Source organism: Bubalus bubalis, chromosome 5 (assembly GCF_019923935.1).
Source record: "Bubalus bubalis isolate 160015118507 breed Murrah chromosome 5, NDDB_SH_1, whole genome shotgun sequence".
Lineage (NCBI taxonomy): Eukaryota > Metazoa > Chordata > Mammalia > Artiodactyla > Bovidae > Bubalus > Bubalus bubalis.
In genome coordinates, this window is record NC_059161.1 from 39,356,783 (window position 1) to 39,379,556 (window position 22,774).

The 22,774-nt window shown below is 49.4% G+C and overlaps 1 protein-coding gene across 7 annotated transcripts; it reads left to right on the forward strand.

Moving 5' to 3' along the window:
* The first annotated feature begins 9,832 nt into the window (after positions 1-9,832).
* LOC102400961 (migration and invasion inhibitory protein) lies at positions 9,833-20,487 on the forward strand. 7 transcript variants are annotated; one of them, XM_006076778.3, is made up of 11 exons: positions 9,833-9,987; positions 12,039-12,222; positions 12,431-12,545; positions 12,666-12,766; positions 13,205-13,286; positions 16,513-16,621; positions 16,709-16,761; positions 17,462-17,591; positions 17,743-17,839; positions 18,937-19,071; positions 19,369-20,487. In XM_006076778.3, exons 2-11 carry the CDS (start codon positions 12,109-12,111, stop codon positions 19,456-19,458), a joined length of 1,026 nt encoding a protein of 341 aa, XP_006076840.1. In that variant the 5' UTR covers positions 9,833-9,987; positions 12,039-12,108; the 3' UTR covers positions 19,459-20,487. The 7 variants fall into 7 exon arrangements, with proteins under 7 accessions (XP_006076840.1, XP_006076841.1, XP_006076842.1 ...); XM_006076779.3 differs by having other exon boundaries at positions 12,690-12,766; XM_006076780.3 differs by having other exon boundaries at positions 12,693-12,766.
* The last annotated feature ends 2,287 nt before the right edge of the window (positions 20,488-22,774 follow it).

The following is a 22,774-nucleotide window of genomic DNA, read 5'->3' on the forward strand; positions in this document are numbered from 1 at the left end:
ATGCATAGCATCCAATCCTCTCAAAAAACCTAGTGATCAATTTTCCCCTTTGTACAAATGAAGTTTATTCAGCAAAATATTTGAGTGCCTGCTGTGTGCTGAGCATGGTTCTGGGCACTGGAGACACAGCAGTGAATTTTGTTGTTGTTTAGTTGTGAAATCAGTCCGACTCTTTTGTGGCCCCATGGACTGTAGACCGCCAGGCTCCTCTGTCCACTGATTTCCCAGGCAAGAATACTGGAGTAGATTGGCATTTCCTTCTCCAAGTGAACAGGTGGATGAAAAAGCCCTGCCTTGGTGGAGTTCATATGCCAGTAGGGGAAGGCAGAAAGCAGGCAAAACTGTTGTGTAAAAGACATAGTATATCAGAAGATAAGAGTTACAGGGGAAAGGAAGCAGGGAAGGTCCAGGAGGGTATAACAGGAGTGTGGCTGGGGTAGGCCTCTCTGAGAAGATGATATTTGAAGAAAGACCTGAATGAATTTGGTGGGGAATGAAGCCCTGGGGATACCTGGGACAGGGCGTTCCAGGCAGATGGAGCCACATGTGTAAAGGCCTTGGGGTGCAAGTATGCCCAGTATCTTCAAGGAACAAAAAGAGACTAGTGTGACTGGAGCAGAGTGAGGAAGGTGGAGAGTAGTCGGAGTTAAGTTGGGAAAAGGACCCGGGGGAGCTTGGGGACTTGCCAGACATTGTGAAGACCTTGGCTTACCTGTGAGCAAGGAAGTTGCCGTGGAGTGTTCTGAGCCAAGGTTCTGGGCAGCTGTGGGGAGAGCAGATGGCAGAGAGTGAGGATGGAAGCAGGGGGACTGGTCAGGAGGAAACTGCAGTGTTCCAGGGAAGAGAGGACACTTGTCTTGGACCCGACCATTGTGATGGAGGCTGTGGAAAGTGGTTGTTTCTGGAGACCTTTTTAAAAAATCTTCTTTTAATTTTTTTTTCTTTCTTTCTTTTTGGCTGTACTGGGTCTTCACTGCTCTTTCTCTCCTTGTGATGGGCAGGAGCTATTCTCCGTTGCAGTGTGAGGGTTTCTCATTGCAGTGGCTTCTCTTGCTGCAGAGCACAAGCTTTAGGTGCGAGGGCTTCAGCTGTGGCTCCCGGACTCTAGAACACAGGCTCAGTAATTGTGGTGCATGGGCTTAGTTGCTCCACTGCATGTGGAATCTTCCCTGACCAGGGATCAGATCTGTGTTCCCTGTGCTGGCAGGTGGATTCTTAACCACAGCAGCCCAAGGGAAGTTCTGGAGACCTTTTGAAGACAGAAATGATGAGCTGTGCTGGATGAGTCATGGCTGACTCAAGTTTTGTCCTAGGTACATGGTAGGATGGGGAAGCTTCAGTGGAGCAGGCTTGGGGGAGAAAATCAGGAGTTTCATTTTGTTGAACTTTGGGTCCCTCTCCCATAGTTGCATATGTGAACTCAGAGTTCAAGGCAAGTCTGGCCAGGAGATGCACAGTGGGGAGTCGGCGTGTGATGGTGCCTTGGCTAGGGTCCCCAGGATGCAGAGCCTAATGCAGAGGACCTGTGTACCCTCATCCTAATGTACAGAATGACCCCAGAGAGATGTGGGTTGTGGGGGAGTTGGAAGGAGGGAGAGCCAGCAGAAGTGTGCGTGGTGTGTGTGTGTGTGTGTGTGTGTGTGTGTGTGTGAAGCACTCAGTTGTGTCCAACTCTTTGTGATCCTATGGACTGTAGCCCACCAGGCTCCTCTGTTCATGGAATTCTTCAGGCAAAAACACTGGAGTGGGTAATCATTCCCTTCTCCAGGATATCGAGTCCAGGTCTCGATACCTGGATCGAAACCTGGGCTCCTGCACTGTAGGCAGATTCTTTACAATCTGAGCCACCAGGGAAGCCCTTGGCCACCACCAAATGTGACCCTGAGGAACCATGTGATGAGTCTCAGCACCATTTCTTGGTGGGGAGAAAGGGGCAGAATTTATCTGCCATCTCCCTCTTCCAATTGGTTGAAGATTTGCCCCAGGGGAGACTGACTCTGTGCATTTCTGGGTTGCATATGAAATCACCTGGGCACCAAGCTGGGCCCACAGGAGTGGTGAAGGTGAGAGTGGCAGGGCTCAGGCAGGGAGTATGGTCTAGCAAGTTGTGTTTGCTTCAGATCACTCAGCCCAGGTAGAGTCAGAATAAAAGACAAGCAAGGCCAAAGAGGTCTGAATGGGTCACCCCTCCAACCACTCAGATCTGCTCTTGCCATCCTACCCTTCCCTGAGAGGGGTGGTTTAAGTCCCACCGGACAGAGCCACTTCAAGATGATACAGCCAGTCCCTCATCTGCCCCCATTCCATCATCCTTTACCTTGGCCAAAGCTGCAGCTGGTCTGGTTATCTCCTGGTGGGGTCATCCAGACCTTCATCCCCAAGGGGTCTGAACCTTTGACTCTTTTGCCCTGAGAGGGCTGTGGATGCCACAATTGCAACTTACTGTCATCAGTAAGTGTGGAGACACCGAGACACCCAAGGAGATTCTGAACAAACCCTCTGCCTCATTTGGTACATGCGGTCCTGACTCCTCATCCCGTGCCACCCTGCGTGGCTTCAGTCATCTCTTTGTGACCCCATGGACTGTAGCCCGCTAGGCTCCTCTGTCCACAGGATTCTCCAGGCAAGAACACTGGAGTGGGTTGCCATGCCCTCCTCCAGGGAATCCCCACCCAGGGATCAAACCTGCGTCTTTTATGTCTCCTGCATAGGCAGGTGGGTTCTTTACCACTAGCGCCACCTGGGAGACCTCTGACTCCTCATGGTGATCGAAATCTATCACCCCTGGCAGTATAGAAACTCTCTTTGCCTGCTGGTCCACCAGCAGGGAGGCCTGAAGACCAGGTGATGGTCATGTCTTCAAGTTCATTGGAACCCCAGGTACTCAACTGTATCCCCTGGTGGAAGTTTCCCAGCCCTGGGCACTGGGACCTTCAACCTGTCAGAGTCAATGTTTGCAGGGATAGGAAACACAAATTTTACCAGGGAGTCACTATGAGTAGTAGTAAGTTTGCTTCCCGTCCCCATGTGATCTAGCTTCAGGGGACACAGCTACATATGTCAACATCCTGGAAAACAGAGCTGCAGGGTATGGTCCTTGAATGATATCTCATGCCACTTGGGTGTAGGGGTACCTGGTAAGACCAGTGGATCCTTTTGTCAGATTCCCATTGTCCTACCAGTTTTGCCAAGAAATGGGTCCCTTGGTGAGACAATGTGGTGTGGGGGACCATGTCACTGTATCAGGCAGCCTGAAGCCCTCAGATGTTGGTGCTGGTGATGGTCCCAAAGGCAGGTCAAGCAAGCCCATATCTGGAACAGCATCAATTTCAGTTAAGTACAGATCACTTCCTTCAGAGTCAAAGGTTTCTGATGTACTTGATCTGCCACCAGAGCAGTGGCTGACTGGTCTCTTGGAGATGCAGTATTGAAGGCTCAGCTTTGGTTCTGCAGACCAGGTGTCCAGCAGCAGCAGGACCCAGCCTTTAGGAAAAGGAGCCCAGGTGACTTCACACCTTCATGTTGCCTGCTCTGTCCCTGGGCCTTTGCATCCTCATTGGGGAGGCTGAGCAGAGAGGCTGGCTGACATTTACCAGCCACCTAGTCCCTTCCAGCTGGTTGTGGACCATCTCGCCAGCAGTGGACATTCTCTGACGGACCTGAAATGTGAGACACAAAGATTTAATCCTTTGTGCCCCCACATACTGGCTATCATTGACACATCTTCCATTAAAATTTTTTTTTAAATTTACTTATTCAGCTGTGCCAGATCTTAGTTGCAGCGTGTGAGATTGTCGATCTTCTTTGCAGCATAACATGTGTGCATGCTCAGTTGTGTCTGACTCTTAGCGACCCCACTGACTGTAGCCTGCCAGGCTCCTCTGTCCATAGGATTCCCCAGGCAAGATTACTTGAGTGGGTTGCCATGCCCTCCTCCAGGGGATCATCCTGACCCAGGCATTGAATCAGTGTCTCCTGCATTGGCAGGTGGGTTCTTTATTGCTGAGCCCCTGGAGAAGTACTTCCATTGTACAGATACCACATTTAGTTTGTCCATTTGTGAGTCGATGGACATTTGGATTATTTCCCCCTTTTTTGTGACTGTGATGAATAATGCTGCCAGGAACATTCTTACACAAGGCTTTGCATGGACATATGTTTTAATTTCTCTTGGATAGACACTTAGCACAGGAATTGCTGGGTCTTACAGTCAATTTATATTTAACTTTTTAAGATACTGCCAAACTGTTTTCTAAAGTGGTTGTACCATTTTACAGTCCCACTAGCAGAGCCTGTAGGGTCTATTCTCCATCTTTGCTAACATTGGCATAAAGAGTCTTTGATTTAACATGCCATCATTTTAGACACAGAAAGAGTTATGCAGTGATGTCACATTGTGGTTTATTTTATTGGGTTGGTCAAAAAGTTTGTTTGAGTTTTTCCATAAGATATAACAGAAAAACTTGAATGAACTTTTGGGCCAACCCAATACATCTGTCTGATGAATGGAGCCTAGAACAATAGAAGACTCTAGAAAGCCAGACTGGGATGAAAGCTGGTGCTACAGGTATTCATGGTGGGTAAGGATGCTGTGTGGAGTCTTTGACTAGCCTCAGTAGCAGAGTTCTGGGACGTGGAGCATATTTTATGTGCTTAGTTGCCATCTGTATGCATTTCTTCTTTAGTGAAATGTCTATTCAGTTCTTTTACTCATTTTAAAAATTGGGTTGTTTTTTGGCCCTGAAATGGAAGCAAACTAAGAATCCATCAACAGATGAATGGACAAAGAAGTCCATTTCATACATATATGGAAAAGTGAGTCACTCAGTTGTGTCTGACTCTTTGCAACCACCAGGCTCCTATATATATAGCAATACTACTCGAGATATTGCCATTTGCAGCAATATGGATGGACCTAAAGAATATCACACTAAGTGAAGTGATATCATTTATATGTGCAATCTCAAAAACAATACAAATGGACTTCCCTGGTGGCCCAGTGGCTAAGACTCCATGCTACCAATGCATGGGGCCTGGGTTTGATCCCTGGTCAGGGAACTAGATCCCACATGCCACACTAAGACCCAGTGCAGCCAAATAAATAAACAAGTTAATAAATATTTAAAAATGAAAACTAATACAAATGAATTTATTTATAAGACAGAAACAGATTCATAGACAGAAAACAAACTTACGGTTACCAAAGGGAAGTGTTGGGATGGGGGAGGGATAAATTAGGAGTATGGGATTGATAGATACACATGACTATATATCAAGTAGATAAACAACAAGGATTTACTGTATAGCACAGGGAACTGTATTCAATATCTTATATTAATATATAATGGAAAAGAATCTGAAAAATTATACATGTATAACTGAATCACTGTACAAAAGTAACACAGTATGGTAAATAAAATATACTTCAAATGACTGGGTTGTTTTCCTATGAGTTGTAAGAGTTTTAAAAAATATTTATTTATTTGGTGGTATCAGGTCTTAGTTGCAACATGCTGGATCTTTTGTGGTGGCACACACACTCTCTTGCGGTGGTGTACAGGTTCAGCAATTGTGCTCTGAGGGCTTAATTGCACCATGGCATGTAGGGTCTTGTTTGCCAAACCAGGGATCTAACTCTCCTCCCCAGCAACTCTCCTGCATTCCAAGGTGGATTCTTAACCATTGGACCACCAGGGAAATCCTGAGAGTTCTTTATATAATCTGGATACAAATCTTTATTAGACATGTCATCTGCAAATATTTTCTCCAGTCTTATGGCTTGCATTTCCATCTTCTTAACAATGTCTTTCAAAGTACAGAAGTTATTAATTTTGACAAAGTCCAATTTATCCATTCTTTCTTTTAGGGGTTATACTTTTGGTGTCATATCTAAGAAATTTCTGCTTAATCCAGTATCACAAAGATTTTCTCTGAGGGTTTCTTCTAGAAGTTTTACAGGTTTTACCAATAGATCTATGATTCATTTGAGTTGTTAATTTTTACATATGGTACAAATATGGTACAAAGAGGGTTTTCAGAAATTTGTTTTGTTTTGTGGTGTGTGTGTCTTGGGTGTCTGAGTATCCAGTTGTTCTTGTACCATTTGCTGTAACACCTGTCATTTCTCCACTGAATTGCCTTTGCATCATTATCAAAAATTAATTCATCATTTATGTATGGGACAATTTCTTGACTTTCTATTCTGTTCCATTGATCTATTTGTCTACTTTGATGGCCGATACTGCTCTTTCTTGTTTTCTGTAACTTTTATCATAAGTCTTGAAGCAGGTAGTGTAAGTCATCTGACTTTCTTCTCTGGATATGTTGGTCCTTCACATTTCTGCATGAACTTTAGAAATTATCAATTTCAACAAAGAAATTTATCGGGATTTTGATTGGGATTGCATGAATCTTTTAAGCCATGAACACAGTTTCTCTAATTGTTTAGTCTTTAGTTTTTCTCAACACTGTTTTATAACTTTTAAAGTATATGTGTACTTTTGGGGTCATATTTATTCTTAAATATTTTATTTTTGTAGATGCTATTTTAAATGATATTTTAAAAATTTTAAATTTCTGATTTCTTATAGAAATAGAACTGATTTGTGTATATTCATCTTATATTTTTGACACTTTGCAAAGCTAAGAATTCTAGTAGGTTTTTTTGTAGACACCAGGAGATTTTCTATTATCATGCTGTCTGTGAATAAAGAGTTTTTCTTTTTCCTTCCCATTCTAGATGTCTTTTATTTATTTTTCTTATTGGACTGGCTAGAACTCTAGTGTAATATTGAATTGAAGTGGTGATAACTCTAAACTCCAATGTTTTGGTAATGTTTGGCCTGATTGTATGTCAGGCACATGATTTGCATTTAGTAACATATATAACACACTTTCTGTATCCTTTCATCCACTACTGGACACTTAGATTGTTTTCATATCTTGGCTACTGTAAAGAATGCTTCGATGAATATGGAGGTGCATAAATCAGTGTTCTTGTTTTCCTCAGATGAATACCCAGAAGTGGAATTGCTGGAAAATTGGTAATTTTATTTTTTTTAATAAAAAAAATTTTTTTGGCCACATGCCATGTGGGATCCTAGTTCCCTGACCAAGGATCGAACCTGTGGCCCCTCCATTTGAAGGGTGGTGTTCTAACCACTGGAATGCCAGGGAAGTTTCTATTTTTAATTTACTATTTTCCACAGTGGTTGCATTGATTTTCCACCAACAGTGCATAAGGGTTCCCTTGTCTCCACATCCTTGCAAACACTTATTATTTCTTGTCTTGTTTATAATAGCCAATCTAACACATGTGAGGCAATAACTCACTGTGCTTTTGATTTGCATTTTCCTGATGATTATTGATATTGAGCATCCTCACATGTACCTGTTGGGCATCTGTATGTCTTTGGGAAAATGTCTATTCAGATCCTCTGCCCTTTTTTAAATTATTTGGAAGATTTTTTAAAAAAAAGTCAGACATGAATGTTAGATTTTGTCAAATGCTGGAACACTGCTTTAAGTTACAATATCATAGCACTCTACTTCCAACTACTAAGAAAAAGGGACAGCACTTGGTGGATTTTTCTGAATCTAATGAGATGGCTCTTCTTTCTTTCCTTTCCTTTCCAATGTTAATTGGGAAATTACACCGATTGCTTTTTTTTTTAACTTTTTATTTTGTATTAGGATATAGCCGATTAACAATGTTTTGATAGTTTTAAGTGAATAGCAAAGGGACTCAGCCATACATATATGTGTATCCATTCTCCCCCAAACTCTCCACTCATCCAGGCTGCCACATAACATTGAGCAGAGTTCCTGTGCTATATGAAGTGAGGTGAAGGTGGTAGTCGCTCAGTTGTGTCTGACTCTTTGTGATCCCATGGACCATAGCCCACCAGGGTCCTCTGCTATATGGTAGGTCCTTATTGGTTATCCATTTTGAATATAGCACACTGATTGTTTTTAAAAGTTCTGGACAAGTCACTTCATCTTTCATGGCCTTGTTTTTGTTTTTCTTTTTTTCTTTTTGCCTGTAAAATGGGACAATAATACTCATCTTAAAGCACATTTATGAGGTTGGTTGGAACGTATTGGTATATGGAAAATACCTGTCATAAAGTAGACACGCCATATAAACTTGCCCATATTTTACAGACTAGATCATAGCTATCTGTGTTCATATCTTACCCACGGGCTATCTCTCCCTCCTCCAGGCAGAGACATCTCATAATTCTTTCCTACTTCCAGATGAGCTATTTCAAATCCTAAAAGATGATGCTGTGAAAGTGCCACACTCAATATGCCAGCAAATTTGGATAACTCAGCATTGACCACAGGACTGGAGAAGGTCAGTTTTCATTCCAATCCCAAAGAAAGGCAATGCCAAAGAATGTTCAAACTACTGCACAATTGCACTCATTTCACATGCTAGCAAAGTAATGCTCAAAATTCTCCAAGCGAGGCTTCAACAGTATGTGACCTGAGAACTTCCAGCTGTTCAAGCTGGATTTAGAAAAGGCAGAGAAACCCGAGATCAAATTGCCAAATCTGTTGTATCCTAGAAAAAGCAACAGAATTCCAGAAGAATATCTACTTCTGCTTCATTGATTACTGTAACGCCTTTGACGGTGTGGATCACAACAAACTGTGGAAAATTCTTCAAGAGATGGGAATACCAGACCACATTACCTGCCTCCTGAGAAATCTGTATGCAGGTCAAGAAGCAACAGTTAGAACTGGACATGGAACAACAGACTGGTTCCAAATTGGGAAAGGAGTACCAAAAGGGTGTATATTGTCACCCTGCTTATTTAACTTATATGCAGAGTACATCATGCAAAATGCTGAACTGAATGAAACACAAGCTGGAATCAAGATTGCAAGGAGAAATATAAAAAACCTCAGATATGCAGATGATACCACCCTTATGGTAGAAAGCAAACAGGAACTAAAGAGCCTCTTGATGAAAGTGAAAGAGGAGAGTGAAAAAGCTGGCTTAAAACTCAACGTTCAGAAAGCTAAGACCATGGCATCCAGTCCCATCACTTCATGGCACATAGATGGGGAAACAATGGAAACAGTGAGAGACTTTATTTTCTTGGGTTCCAAAATCACTTCAGATGGTGACTGCAGCCATGAAATTAAAAGATGCTTGCTCTTTGGAAGAAAAGCTATGACCAACCTAGACAGCATATTAAAAAGTAGAGACATTACTATACCAACAAAGGTCCGTCTAGTCAAAGCTATGGTTTTTCCAGTAGTCACGTATGGATGTGAGAGTTGGACTGTGAAGAAAGCTGAGCACCGAAGAATTGATGCTTTTAAACTGTGGTGTTGGAGAAGACTCTTGAGAGTCCCTTGGACTGCAAGGAGATCCAACCAGTCCATCCTAAAGGAGATCAGTCCTGGGTGTTCGTTGGAAGGACTGATGCTGAGGCTGAAACTCCAATACTTTGGCCACCTCATGTGAAGAGTTGACTCATTGGAAAAGACTCTGATGCTGGGAGGGATTGGGGGCAGGAGGAAGAGGGGACGACAGAGGATGAGATGGCTGGATGGCATCACCGACTCGATGGACGTGAGTTTGAGTGAACTCCGGGAGATGGTGATGGACAGGGAGGCCTGGCGTGCTGCAATTCATGGGGTCACAAAGAGTCGGACACGACTGAGCGACTGAGCTGAACTGAACTGAACTGTCCGGACCAATCGGAGCCCGTCTTCTGGGGGCCCGCCCCATTCCGACAATCGTACCAGGTCTCGGAATTGACCAATCAGCGTTGAGCCCCGCCCCAATGTTGAAACTGCAGCTTCTGATGCGAAGTAACGGCTCCCAGGAGCGTCTCGGCTCCGCTCCACGTCTGGCCAATCAGGGCGCCCGGATCAGGCTCCGCCCCCAGTTGGTGAAGCGTTGGGTGGGCCTGGCGGAACTCTCGGCAGCGCTGGCTGCGGCAGGCAGCTTGATTCCCCGACTTCCCAGCGGTGAGTGCGGAAGTGGCAGGCCCCGGGGTTGGAGAGGAGTGGTTCGACGGATTGCTCCACGTGCACTTCCACGGAACGTCCTGGTCCCGTGATGGGAAAGAAGAGGGAGGCCGAATCTCCCATTCCTGGGAGGGGACCTCCCGCCCCTGCGTTCCGCTGCACTGCCGCTGCCCCAATGTGTGTCTCTTCAGAATGTTGCCTTCCCGTCGCCTTGGCGCAGCTATAGCTTTCCAGAGAGCCTCCAGAGCCGGAGGTTTTCTCTCTTTAACGCCGTGCGAAAATGGAGGCCCAAAGTCGTTCAGTTCGATGAGGGCGGGGACCGGAATCAGGCTGTCTTCCCCACTTGTCTGCACCACCCACCACTGTACTCGCATCTCCATTGTCCTCCCTTCCCTGAGTGGGTGTATGTGGGGGGCGGGTCTCTCTGCTTTAGCACTTGCAGCCGGGCCTTGAGGAGGGGGCCCGGATATGGGTGGTCCACAGGTGAGGAGTGTGGGTGGAAGGGCTGGGGTCAGGGCAGGATTTCTGAGAGCAGGGTGTCTGACTGGACCCAGTGTTAGAAAGGGATCGTGTGTACTGGGGGAGACTGAATTTCTAGTTGGAGGAATCGGCTTGGAGCTCAAGAGAGAAGATGAAGCCTCTTCTCCTAATTGGCTGAAGTCTCTTCCAGAGGCATCAGTGTGTCCTTGAGCCCAGATCCCTGGGAGGCCAAAGGCTGGAGAATGAGGAGGTGGCTTCCTAGGCCCCCCCTCCACACTTTGGGGAAAAGTTGTCATAACCATGGACCCTGGAGCCAGATTTGGGTTCAAATCCTGGCTATGCCACTACAAGCAGTGTGACTTGGGGCTAGTATTTTAATTTCTCTGAACTTCTTCATTTGTTAAAAAAGAAGAAGGGAGGGCAGGAGAGAAGGACGAGTCCCTTCAGAAATCTGATTTGTGTTGAATTTGAAAGTTATAATGTTTTACATTTGTAGACTTGCCCTAATTGTCCACTACAAATTAAGGTGGTGGTGTTCAGTCGTTCATTTGTGTCCGACTCTTTGTGACCCCATGGACAGCAGCACGGCAGGTTTTCCTGTCCTTCACCATCTCCCAGAGTTTGCTCAAACTCATGTCCATTGAGTTGGTAATGCCATCCATCCATCTCATCCTTCTCCTGCCTTCAATCTTTCCAAGCATGAGGCTCTTTTCCAGTGAGTCGGCTCTTCGCATCAGGTGGCCAAAATATTGGAGCTTCAGCATCAGTCCTTCCAATGAATATTCAGGGTTGCTGCTGCTGCTGCTGCTAAGTCGCTTCAGTCGTGTCCGACTCAGTGCGACCCCATAGACGGCAGCCCACCAGGCTCCCCCATCCCTGGGATTCTCCAGGCAAGAACACTGGAGTGGGTTGCCATTTCCTTCTCCAATGCATGAAAGTGAAAGTGAAGTCGCTCAGTCGTGTCCGACTCTTAGTGACCCCATGGACTGCAGCCTACCAGGCTCCTCCGTCCATGGGATTTTCCAGGCAAGAGTACTGGAGTGGGGTGCCATCGCCTTCTCCGATATTCAGGGTTGATGTCTACAAATTAAACTAGTCATAATTTCATAGTTAAGTTAAGGTTGTTAGAGGAGAGAGATTAATCTCTTTTGACATGTCAGGAAACATGCTCTGGCTAGTTTAACAATAATAAGCATTTATTGAGCGTTCATTGTGTGTGCCAGGTATTGGACTAAGATTTTCTTTTAATTAAAAAATATTTTGGCGGGTCTGAGTGTGGCATCTTAGTTTTCTGACCAGGGATTGAACCTGTCCATGCCCCTTGCATTGGAAGTGTGGAGTCTTAACCACTGGACCATCAGATATAATATGCATTACCTCCTTTAATCCTTACAACAGATTTATGAGGTTCATGCTGTTATCGTCTGTTTGGCAGATGAGGAAACTGAGGCATAGAGAGGTTAATTAACTTGCCCGAGGTTTCCCAGTTAAGGAATATCAGAGTGGGGATTTGACTCTGGCTCCGAAGGGCAGCCTCCTCAGTGCTGTCATGCTCTCTGTCTTGGCTTCAGGTAGGAGAACCCAGCCCTGAGGGCAGTCTGTGGTCCGGGAGTCGGTGACATCTGTCGTGGAAAGCCCAGGATGGTGGAGACCAGGGACCTAGTGCAGCTGCGGCAGCTCAACCTGGAGCTCCTGCGGCAACTGTGGGTCGGGCAGGATGCCGTGCGGCGGTCCGTGGCCAAGACAGCCTCAGAAGTGAGCACCTTGGCCAAGTCCCAGGGGTGAGAGAGGGGCTGCCTAACCCTCAGGCCAGAATCCAGGCCTTCCAGGTCCTCTTATGCAGTGCACCCATTTTACTGATGATGAGAAAACTGAGTGCCAGCGTGGGAAGGTACAGCCTGGGACACTGCAGAGGCTGAGCCTGTGTGTTCAGCCTCTTGGTGACCAAGCCTCTCTGTTCCAGTCAAGCCTGGACTCGAGCAGCAGCTATGACTCAGAGATGCCATCGTCCCAAGAGATGTCCTCAGTTGCCTCGAGAGCCTCCTGCCCACAAGATGCCCACCCTGATGACCCCTGTGGTAGGTACTGGCCTGGCGAGGCCAGCTCTGGGATGAACTCTCTCCCAATTGCCAAATGCCTACACCGGGAGTCCCTGGGCCCACCGAGGCCCCACTCAGCTCCCTTACTGGCCATCTCAGACTCAAGTGACCCAGAGCTTTCAGCAGAGCTGGACAGTCCAGGAACCCAGGAGGCCCAGGCCCTGAGGTCCATCTTGGCTCGACAGGGCAAGTTGTCCAAGGTAATGTGGGAGAGTGGGGCAGCCATTGATGGGGCTTCCTTGAACCTCAGTTTCCCCTTTGACAGATGCACTCACAGGCAGCCTCCCTTCCAGGGTGAGAGGCTCCTGGGAGGTGCTGTGAGTCATGTCCTGCTCAGCCTGAGTGCTTGATAAGTTGTGGCCATTACTTTTTCAGAGAGCACTTTGGGAAGAAGGTGACCAGCCCCATTGTGCAGATAGGAAGACCGAGGTTCAGAGGACAGACTTGTTCATAGTCACACATGGTGGGGGGAGTGGGGGGTCAAACTCTTATCCTCTAGCCCCCAAGCCCTCAGATGAGCCCTGGGGCCTATGTCAGGGTGTAAGTTAAGACATAGCCCCTTTCCTCCCCTCAAGGTGGGGCCTTCTTTGGGCTGGGCCTGCTGGCACAACCTTGCCCCTCTTTGCCTCCCTCCTCAGCCAAGAGTGACCAACAAGGAGTCTCCAGTGCCTGAGAAGAGCTGGCGCCTGAGACCCTACCTGGGCTATGACTGGATTGCAGGTGTGGCCCTCCCCAGGGCCTGGAGATTGGGGGTGGGGGCCCTAGCTTGCTCATGCACCTGCCTGAGCCCCCACCAGGTGGGAGCATCTTCAGTACCACGTCTCCTGCCTCAGCCCTTGGCACAGTGAAAAGCACAGAGATGGTGTTCACCGAGTGTTTGTTGCATGAATGAGAGCTGCCTTATTTTTTTTGGCATTTATTGTGTGCCAGGCCCTGGGAAACTGTATGGGTATCATCTCTTTACGTTTCCCCCCACTCCCCCAGCAACCTCAGTTGCTTCCTGGCTGAACGCCCTCTGGCCTCTTTCCAACCCCATTATCATCCATTTTTGACTCAACAGCCAGAATGAATTTTGAAACCTAGGAATCAGATCATGTCATTCAGAATACTTAGCACTTAGTGTGTGCGCTAAGTCACTTCAGTTGTGCCTCACTTTTCGCGACCCCATGTAGCCCGCCAGGCTCCTCTGTGCATGGGATTCGCCAGACAAGAATACTGGAATGGGTTGCCATGCCCTCCTCCAGGGGATCTTCCCAACCCAGTGATCAAATCCAGGTGTCTTACATCTCCTGCATTGGGCAGGCGGATTCTTTACCACTAGCACCACCTAGGAAGCTAGCACTTAGAGTAAATCTAAAACCGTTATCTAGACTTCTGAGGTATGATCTGGCCTCTGCTGGCCCAGTGACATAACCTCTAACCATCTATCGTCTGACTCTTTGCTCCAGCCTCGTGGGCCTCCTTGCTGGTCCTTGAACCAGCTGTGTGCTCATGGCCTCCTGCCTTTGCACTTGCTGTTGGCTTTGCTTTGGTGGTGTTGGGCAGCACATGGGATCTTAGTTCCCCGACCAGGGATTGAACCCATGCTCCCTGCATTGGAAGCATGGAGCCTTAACCACTGGACTGCTATGCAAATCCCTCTTCCCTTTGCTTTGAATGCACTTCCCCAGATTCACACCTGCTGGTTCCTTTTCATCACTGAGCACTCAGCTCAAATGGTAGGCGCCTTGCACGAGCACAAGGTTGGAGGACCACTGCCCCTGCATCCTTGCCTGTAAGCATCAGCTACTTTTGTATTCTTCATTCATTCATTCTCAGAAATCATCTTGTTTGCTTGTTTCTGGTCTGGCTTATGAGCTCTGTTGGAGCAGGGGCCTGGCTGTCTTTTTGTTGCTGTGTTCCTTGAGCCTAGAACAGGGCCAGCACACCAACACTGGTTGAAGGAGTGAGTGGACAGCCTTCAGAGCTTGGGCTGTTGGATCCTCACTTTCATGAAGGAGGAAACTGATGCTCAGAGAGGTTGAGTTCCTGCCACAAGGCAGGGGCTCTGTGGGGCTGCTGGGCCCCTGCGGAGGGGACATAGTCCGTGTCTGCCAGCTCACTGCCTTGCTTCCTGTCTCTGAGAAAGCAGAGGCGCCTGCCCCGTTCCTGCCCTGAGTCCGTGTGCACCTCTCTCCTTTCTGAGCTCCTGTCTCCAGCCTGTCTGCATTTGTGAGCTTGGCCCCATTCCTTCTTGATTCCCAAAGCTCTTGCTTCCTGTAATTCTCTCCTGTCCTCCCTCCACCATCATTCTGCTCCATCAGCACATGAACTGGGAAGTATTAATGAGAACTGATTTCACGAAGCGCTTGTCCTGTGCTGGGCCCTGCCCCAAGAGCTTTCCTACCATTAACTTCTTGACTCTTCACAATCATCTGATGAGGTGGATACTATTACTGTCCCCATTGACAGATGAGAAGGCTGAGGGCCAAGAGACTGAAAAGCTTAGCAAAGTCTCACATCTGGTTGGGGTAAATCTGGGAGTATTAATGAGAACTGATTAAGTCTGTGACTTCCCCTCCTGTTTCTAGTTAATACCCATGTTCTCTGCTTTTCGTTATCATGAAACTCTAAAGGCCATCTTGATTCACCATCTCCAGTTTCTCTCCCTGACTTTTTCTTAAAATCAGGCTTTAGTCCCTGACACCACCCCAGGTTAGCTGTGACCACTGTGTTACCAGCTCCCAGCTGAGTTCTCAGTCCACACACTTTTTGGCCCCTGAGTAGCATGGACACAGCGGCCACTCCCTCTTCCCTTCCCAAAGCTCTTTCTTCCCTTGGCTTACAAACCTGGGCACCCCCCTGGCTCTTCCCCACTTCCCTGGTAGCTCCATCCAGTTTCCTCTGCCGGATCTGCTTCCTTGTTCCAACCTCCAAACCCCCTAGGCCCCGTCAGTGTTAAGACTCTCCTCGCCCTCTTCTCACCCACTTAACCCATGCTGCTCCTCCGAATTCCAGACTTGTGTATCTGACTTTCTTCTCTGCCTGGCTCACTAGGTGTCCTAGACTAATCTCAGGTCCAAAATCAAGGTCCTGACTTCCACGGCTCTTGGTCCACCCTCCCGCAGCCTTTCCTATCTCTATTGGCGGCAGCTCTGTTCATGGTGCTAATGGCCATAATCTGGAGATCGGCCTTGATTTTTACTCTCCTTTTCATACATACATCCTGGTAGCCCTGCCTTCAACATATTTCTAGAATTCACCGTCTTGTCTCCACCAGGATGCCTGCAGTAGTCCCCTAACTGGTATGCCTGCTGCTTCTCACCTTGCTGCAGCCAGAAGAGGAGTACTCTAAAAGCACATGGCTGATGTGATCATATCACTCCTTGTCCCCAAACCCATCTGCGGTTTCCCAGTCACATCTCCTCTACTCTCACCGCTCTGCCCATTTCACCTCCTGAGTGTAACTCCAGTGTACCAGCACACACCTGCCCCAGGGCCTTTTCATTTGCTCTTCTGTCTGCCTGGGATGTCCCCATGGCTCCCTCCCTCCCTCATTAGGTCTCTACTCAGGTGTCACATCCTCAGGGAAGCTCCCTCTGGCCCCTCTGCCCTCCAAGCTCAGTTTCCTGACTCTCTTTTCTCTCTTACTTCCTGATAGGTGTCACCTTTCCACTTTGTATCTCAGGTTTCTTTAGCGACTGGCTTGTGGCCACATTAGAATGTAAGCCTCAAAAGGGTAGGGGCTTTGTCTAGGTTGCTCTTCTTTCCCCAGCACGTGAAACAGTGTCTGGCTCGTAGCAAGCGCTCTATAAATACTTTTTGCATAGATGATTGGGTATGCATGTGTCATGTGAGTTGAGGGACCCTTCCAGGTCTGTACACGACTCAGTGGCCTGGATCGCCAGTGCCGAGCACTCCCTGAGTCTTGGCCACACAGTAGCTCCTTTGTGCGTTGTCCCCCCAGGGTCCCTGGACAACACCTTTCCCGTCACCAGCAAGCCTGAGGCCTTCTTCTCGAAGCTGCAGAAGTTCCGGGAAGCCAACAAGGAGGAGTGTATTTGCAGTGGCCCTGAGTGAGCAGGGGCAGGCACAGGGTGGGCAGGGAGGCTCAGGCCTGCTTGCCCTCTTGCTCTGGCCTGCTCACCCTCTCGCCCTCACAGACCCCAGTTCCTAGGCCTGCAGGAGAGTGATGCTGTGGAGGGGGACCACGAATGTGAGTGTAAACACTTGGTTACCCCAGAGCCCAGCCAAGGCCTGGGGGCCTGGGGAGGCAGCTGAGTGTTGAGGACTCAGGGAGGGAGCCTGGTGTCCCGACAGGGGATGGTGAGCCCTGGGTAGGGGGTGGGGGTGAGCTGAGGCCTGGCCTCATGGGGAGTAGGGCCAGCCCTGTGCACTCACTGCCAGCCTCCCCCCTGCCTTGCTTCCAACATGCCCCCCACCCCCTTCCTCTCCTCTCTGCATGTGGGTCATCTGAGGTGGGGAGTCCGACTCAGTCACGTGAGCATCTGAGTCTATGTTGTGGGTTTGTACGTGCAACGTACAGTGTTTGTATCCATGTATGTATATGTGTGTGTGAGGCGTGTTCATGTGGACATATATGTGTGTGCGTAATTACAAGTATAAACACACCGTACATGTTCACAAATGTGACTCCGTGAAGCAGTGCTCTGCGTGTGCACAGATAACATTTGAATGTATGAAGATGCCAGCACGTGTGCACGTGTGTCATGCTTGAGTAGAAAGTGGTGCTCAGTGTCGTGTGTGAGCACGTGTATGTGCGCACGCTCCGTGTGCACGTGGGTGGGCCTGTGAATGTGGCCACTGTGCAGGGGTTGGTGGGCCTGTTGGTTGGGGTCCAGGGGGTCTAGGTTCCCCAGCTGAGGAGGGACTTCTGCTCCTCTCTGGTCTCACAGGCGTGTACTGTTACCGTGTCAACCGGCGCTTGTTTCTGGTGCCTGCAGATCCTGGCACCCCTTGCCGCCTGTGCAGGAAGCCACGGGACCAGCGGGGTGCGGGGACCCTGGCAGAGCCAGCACAGGTCAGGTGAGCGGCCCGAGTGGGCAGGACACCCAGGGAAGTCACAGGGGCAGCGGCAGAGGGGAGCAGCCTGGGGCCCGTGGTCTTGAGGGGGCAGGTCGGGCTATCGAAGCCTGGAGAGACCTGCAGGAGTGCCCCCACTGTCGCCACCCCCCAGGGTGAGCATCCCACTATCCGTCCTGGATCCCCCGCACCGGCACCGCATCCACCGGCGGAAGAGCTTCGACGCCTCCGACACGCTGGCGCTGCCCCGGGTGAGGATGGGGGTAGGGCTGCCCCCTGTCTGGCCCAGTCCTCAGATGTGTCCTGAGGCCCAGAGAGGGCCAGGTACTGTCCCAGAGCCACACAGCGACGCTGGGCTTAAGGACCTCAGTCTGTGGAGTTGAGACTGGGCCACTCACGTCACCTGTGCTGTACCTGTTCCCTGATGAAGGCCAGGCTCCCCACCCACCCGCTGTCTGCCCATGAGCTGGCATAATGCAGAAGGGTCTGATTTCTCATGCTTTTGTGTGCTGTGTGCACAGCCCTCAGGAGGTTTATCTTGTGGGGTCAAGCAACCGAGAGAGCAGCGGTGGCGGTGCAGCCGCTAAGTCGAGCCCGACACTTGTGACCCCGTGCACCACAGCCCGCCGGGCTCCTCTGTCCATGGGATTCTCCAGGCAAGAAGACTGGAGTGGGTTGCCATGTCCTTCTCCAGAGAGTGCAGGTCCTGCTGTTATTCCAGTTTACAGATGAGGAGACTGAGGCAGAGGGGAGGTGCCTTTTCCATGGTCAGCCAGGTGGAACTTGGGGTCTTATACTTCCATGATGCCTCCCCCATAGAGCCACCCTTTGTGTCCCCTGGGTAGGACAGGGGTCAGTGGGGATCCCACTCACTCCCAGTTGAGGCCAGGGATGCTGGAATGGAAGCGAGGAGGAGTACTGAGGAAAGTCAGTTTGCTCATCTGTAAAATGGGTCCAGTGTACTGTCCTCAGGCTTATGGGGTGGGTGGGGGCCAGGTTAGTGAGTCAGTACTTGTTAGGGGCCTGGAGCAGAGCCTGGCACACAGGATGTGCTCCGTCAGCATCCACGGCCTTCCCTCCACCCATCTGTGGTCTGGGTCTGCAGGATAGAAAAGGGAGGCCCGGGGGAACAGTGGTGGACACAGGCCTCTGCCCTGGGGGAGCCTCAGTCATGAGGGACACTGTGATTATTTGCGGGGGGGGGGTCCCTCCACCCTCATGGGGGACACAGCCCTGTCCTAGAGGAGGCTGCCAGTCCCAGAGGAGAGGTGCAGCCCTTCCCTGGGCTTGCCTGGTCAGTGGGGAGCGCCGCCCCCAGCCAGGCACCTTAATCCCTTGCTCTCCACAGCACTGCTTGCTGGGCTGGGACATTATCCCTCCAAAGTCTGAGAAAAGCTCAGCCCCCAAAACCCTGGACCTCTGGTCCAGTGTCTCCTCTGAGGCCCACCATCAGAAGCTGTCAGCCACCGGCTCTCCTCACCTGGTAAGTCCAAGGTGCCCTGGGAGGGGCAGACACCTTGGAGCAGTCTGGGGACTGCAGAGTCTCTGGGGGAAGGATTGGGGGTGGGGGAGGGCAGAACCTGGATACCTCTCTCTGTGGGCTCCCGTCTCCCTGGCCCTGACTCCCAGCACCTCTCCAGTCTCCACTGCTCCCCACTGGCTACCCCACCATGCCCTGGAAGCTGACCCCAACTCTGAGATCCAGAAGGGGATGAGGCTGCATATGGGGGGAACCCATCCCAAAGAGGCCCCCTCTGACACTTTTCTCTTCATTCCCTAGGCTGTGCCAACGCGGGTCCCACCCCCGACCCCAATCTGGTCAGAACCCTCCTCCATGCCTCGGCCCCGCTCCCCTAAGCCGAAGCCCTGAGGAGTGGCCACTTGGAGGTGAAGGTGCTCCTGCTGTCGTTTCAGCTTCTCCCCTCTGGCAGGGGTGCCCACGAGAGGAGAGCCTTGCCCAGTCTTGGCTGGAGGTGGACTCAGGCCCCACCTTCCTTCCTAGGCTGGGGGCCCTGGCCTGTCTCCTTCCTGGGGACACAGAAGGGGACTCTGGGGTTGGGGTGAGGGGATTCTGTGACACGTTTGTGAGTAAAGCTCAGTGCTCCCTGCAGCCCTAGATTCCCACATGTGCTGGGTCTGTCCTGCCGATGCCCTTAGAACCTCGGAGGTGCCCTGGCCTCAGCCTGGCCCTCCTCATCTGGGGAAGGACGCCTCTGACAGCGTGTGCCGGGTGGGGTGGATCCAGCACTGAGTGTGGCTGTTTTGGGGGTGAGGGTCCCCAAAGCAGGCTGGGGTCAAGGTCAGCATTAAAAGGCCCCCTCAGCAAGGGGCTTGGGGTCTCAGGCCGGCCCCTGTAGATGAGGCTGAAGCTGTGACAGTGGGGAGTGAATGAGTCCTTCCCCTCTTGACCCCTGACACCGGGGTTCAGTGATAAAGGAATGCTCTTAAAGTTCCTGGGTCCCCTGGCTCCTTTATTTCCATCTCAAGCCCAACCCTAGAAACCATGGATGATTCAGAGCCCCAGCAGGGACACCTGGGAAACAAAAGGCCAGGAGGGTTCAAGTCAGAGGCAAGTGCTCACCTCTGCCCTCCTGAATTAGTAAGGAGCACCTGTCTTTCCCCCTATATGTTGAATAATATGAACTTTCTAATTTGTAGGATAAAAATGGAATAGCTGGGGAACCTAAGGCCAGGGAAGGCATGTGTTTTTTCTGAGGTTTCTAGCTTAGAGGGGTGGAACTAGAGCTGTGGCCTGTGGCTCCCACCTGGAGCTTGTGAAGCTGAGAAAACCTTTCCCCGCCAGTCACAGCACATGTATTAGGATAAGTGAGGTTATGCCGCAGCAACAAATGAACTCCCGGATTACGGTGGTCTGACATAAAGACTTATTTCTTGCTGACTTGCTCACACTGCCTGTTCATCATGGGTCACGGTGGGGCCTCTATTTTGACATTGTCTTTTGGGGACCCAGGCCAGTGGTGGCTCCACCAGTGGCTTCAGCCCAGGAATGACACAGGTCACTTCCGCTTGTGGTACATTGGACAGAACCAGTCACGTGGAGTCGAGACGTGAAGGGGCGCATGGTATACTGGGTGAGTGTTACTGTCCTCCACGTCCTGACTTCACCAGCTCTATCCCTGCAAGATGGACACACAGACCTCCCAGGCCATTGGCAACAATAACAGGCAATACAAACTCTCGCCTGAGTCTTCCCTCACTCCGTCTGGAGTTCTAACCTACAGTGCTTCCATAGACAGGCAGGTAAGGTGACTGGGAGTGGTAGGCACAGGGCTACCTGGCCAGCACATATCCTTTCCAGAGACTCTCAAGTCCAAATGTGTCTGTGATCATGCATACGTGTCTGTGGGCACTTTGAGCAGCAGGTCATGGTTTGCCACTTGATTCCAGTATCTGAAGAAACGAAGTCTCTTCCACATGTAATTTTTTAAAATTAATTTTTTAAAAATTTATTTTCAGTTGTATAAAATGTAACATAACAGGAACTTCCCTGGTGGTCTGTGTGTGTGTGCTAAGTTGCTTCAGTTGTGTCTGACTTTGCAACCCCATGGACTGTAGCCCGCCAGGCTGCTCTGTCCATGGGATTCTCCAGGCAAGAATACTGGAGTGGGTTGCCATGCCCTCCTCCAGGGGATCCTCCAGACCTGGGGGTCAAACCCACATCCCTTAAGGTCTCTTGCATTGGCAGACAGGTTCTTTACCACTAGCGCCACCTGGGAAGCCCCTCTGGTGGTCTAGTGGATAAGAATCTGCCTGCAAATACAGGGGTCATTGTTCAATCCCTGCTCCTGGAAGATTCCACATGCCCTGGAGCAACTAAATCCATGCACCACAACTACTGAGCCTATACTCTAGAGCCTGGCGCACCATAGAGCCCACGCCCTGCAACAGGAGAAGCCGCTGCGAGGAGGAGCCTGAGCACCGCAGCGAAGAGTAGCCCCCGCTCGCCACATCTAGGGAAAGCCTGCGTGCAGCAGCAAAAATCTACTGCAGCCCAAAAAACCAAAAACACAAGTTTACCACTTTTATACATGCAATTCAGTGGCCCTAAAGTCCATTTATACTTTTTGCAACTTTCACCACCAACCATCCCCAGAATTATTTTTTTCTTGCGAAACTGGAAAGGGAAAGTAAAAGTGTTAGTGGCTCAGTTGTGTCTGACTCTTTGCGACCCCATGGACTGTGGCCTGCCAGGCTCCTCTGTCCATGGAATTCTCCAGGCAAGAATACTGGAGTGGGGTGACATTCCCTTCTCCAGGGGATTTTCCTGACCCAGGCATCGAACCCAGGTCTCCTGCACTGCAGGCAGATTTCTCTACCATCTGAGCAGAGCTCCAATTAAACACTCATTCTCCATCCCGCCTCCCAGCTTCTGGCAACCATCATTCTTTTGCATCTCTATGAATTTGACTAGGTTACCTCATCTGAGTGCAATCGTGCGGTATTTGTCTTTTTGTTCCTTTTTTTGGCTGCTTTTAGCGTAATGTCCTCGAGGTTTATGTTGTAAAGTGTCAGAATTTCCTGCCTTTTTTAAGACTGCAAAGTATTTAGTTGTATGGATGGATCATATCTTGTTTATGCATCCATCTACTGATGTACCTTTGAGTCACTTCCACCGTTTGTTATTGTATATAATGCTGTTGTGAACATGAGTGTACAAATGTCTCTTTGAAGCCCTGCTTTCAATTCTTTAGGGTATAAACCTAGGAGAGGAATTGCTGGATTGTAGGGTCATTCTATGTTTAATCTTTTGAGGACCTGTGATACTGTTTTCAGAGGAGCCGCTGCACCATTTTCTGTTTTCGCTGGCGGTGCATAAGGGTTCCAGTTTCTCCACATCCTTACTAACAGTTATTTTCTGCCTTTTTTTTTTCTTATAATAGCCATCCCAGTGGGTGTGATGTATCTTGTTTATTGTAGTTTTGATTGCATTTCCCTGGTGATGGTCAGTGATGGTGGGCTTAGAGGCCATTTGTCTATCTTATTTGGAGAAATGTCTATTCAAGTCCTTTGCCCAGTTTTGAGTTGGATTGGTTGTTTTTGGTTCTTGTTTTCACACATGTGATTTTAATTCAAGAAAGCCTGTGGGATTTCCGTGGTGGTGGAGAATCTGCTTTGGTCAGAGAACTAAGATCCCACATGCCGAGGACTAACCAAGCCCGACAGCT

Coding starts and splice junctions, on each gene's coding strand:
- LOC102400961 (XM_006076776.3), top strand. CDS start 12,109: ATGGTGGAGACCAGGGACCTAGTGCAGCTGCGGCAGCTCAACCTGGAG. Junction 17,840..18,936: donor ACACGCTGGCGCTGCCCCGG/GTGAGGATGGGG, acceptor TGCTCTCCACAG/CACTGCTTGCTGGGCTGGGA. Junction 19,072..19,368: donor CCACCGGCTCTCCTCACCTG/GTAAGTCCAAGG, acceptor TTCATTCCCTAG/GCTGTGCCAACGCGGGTCCC.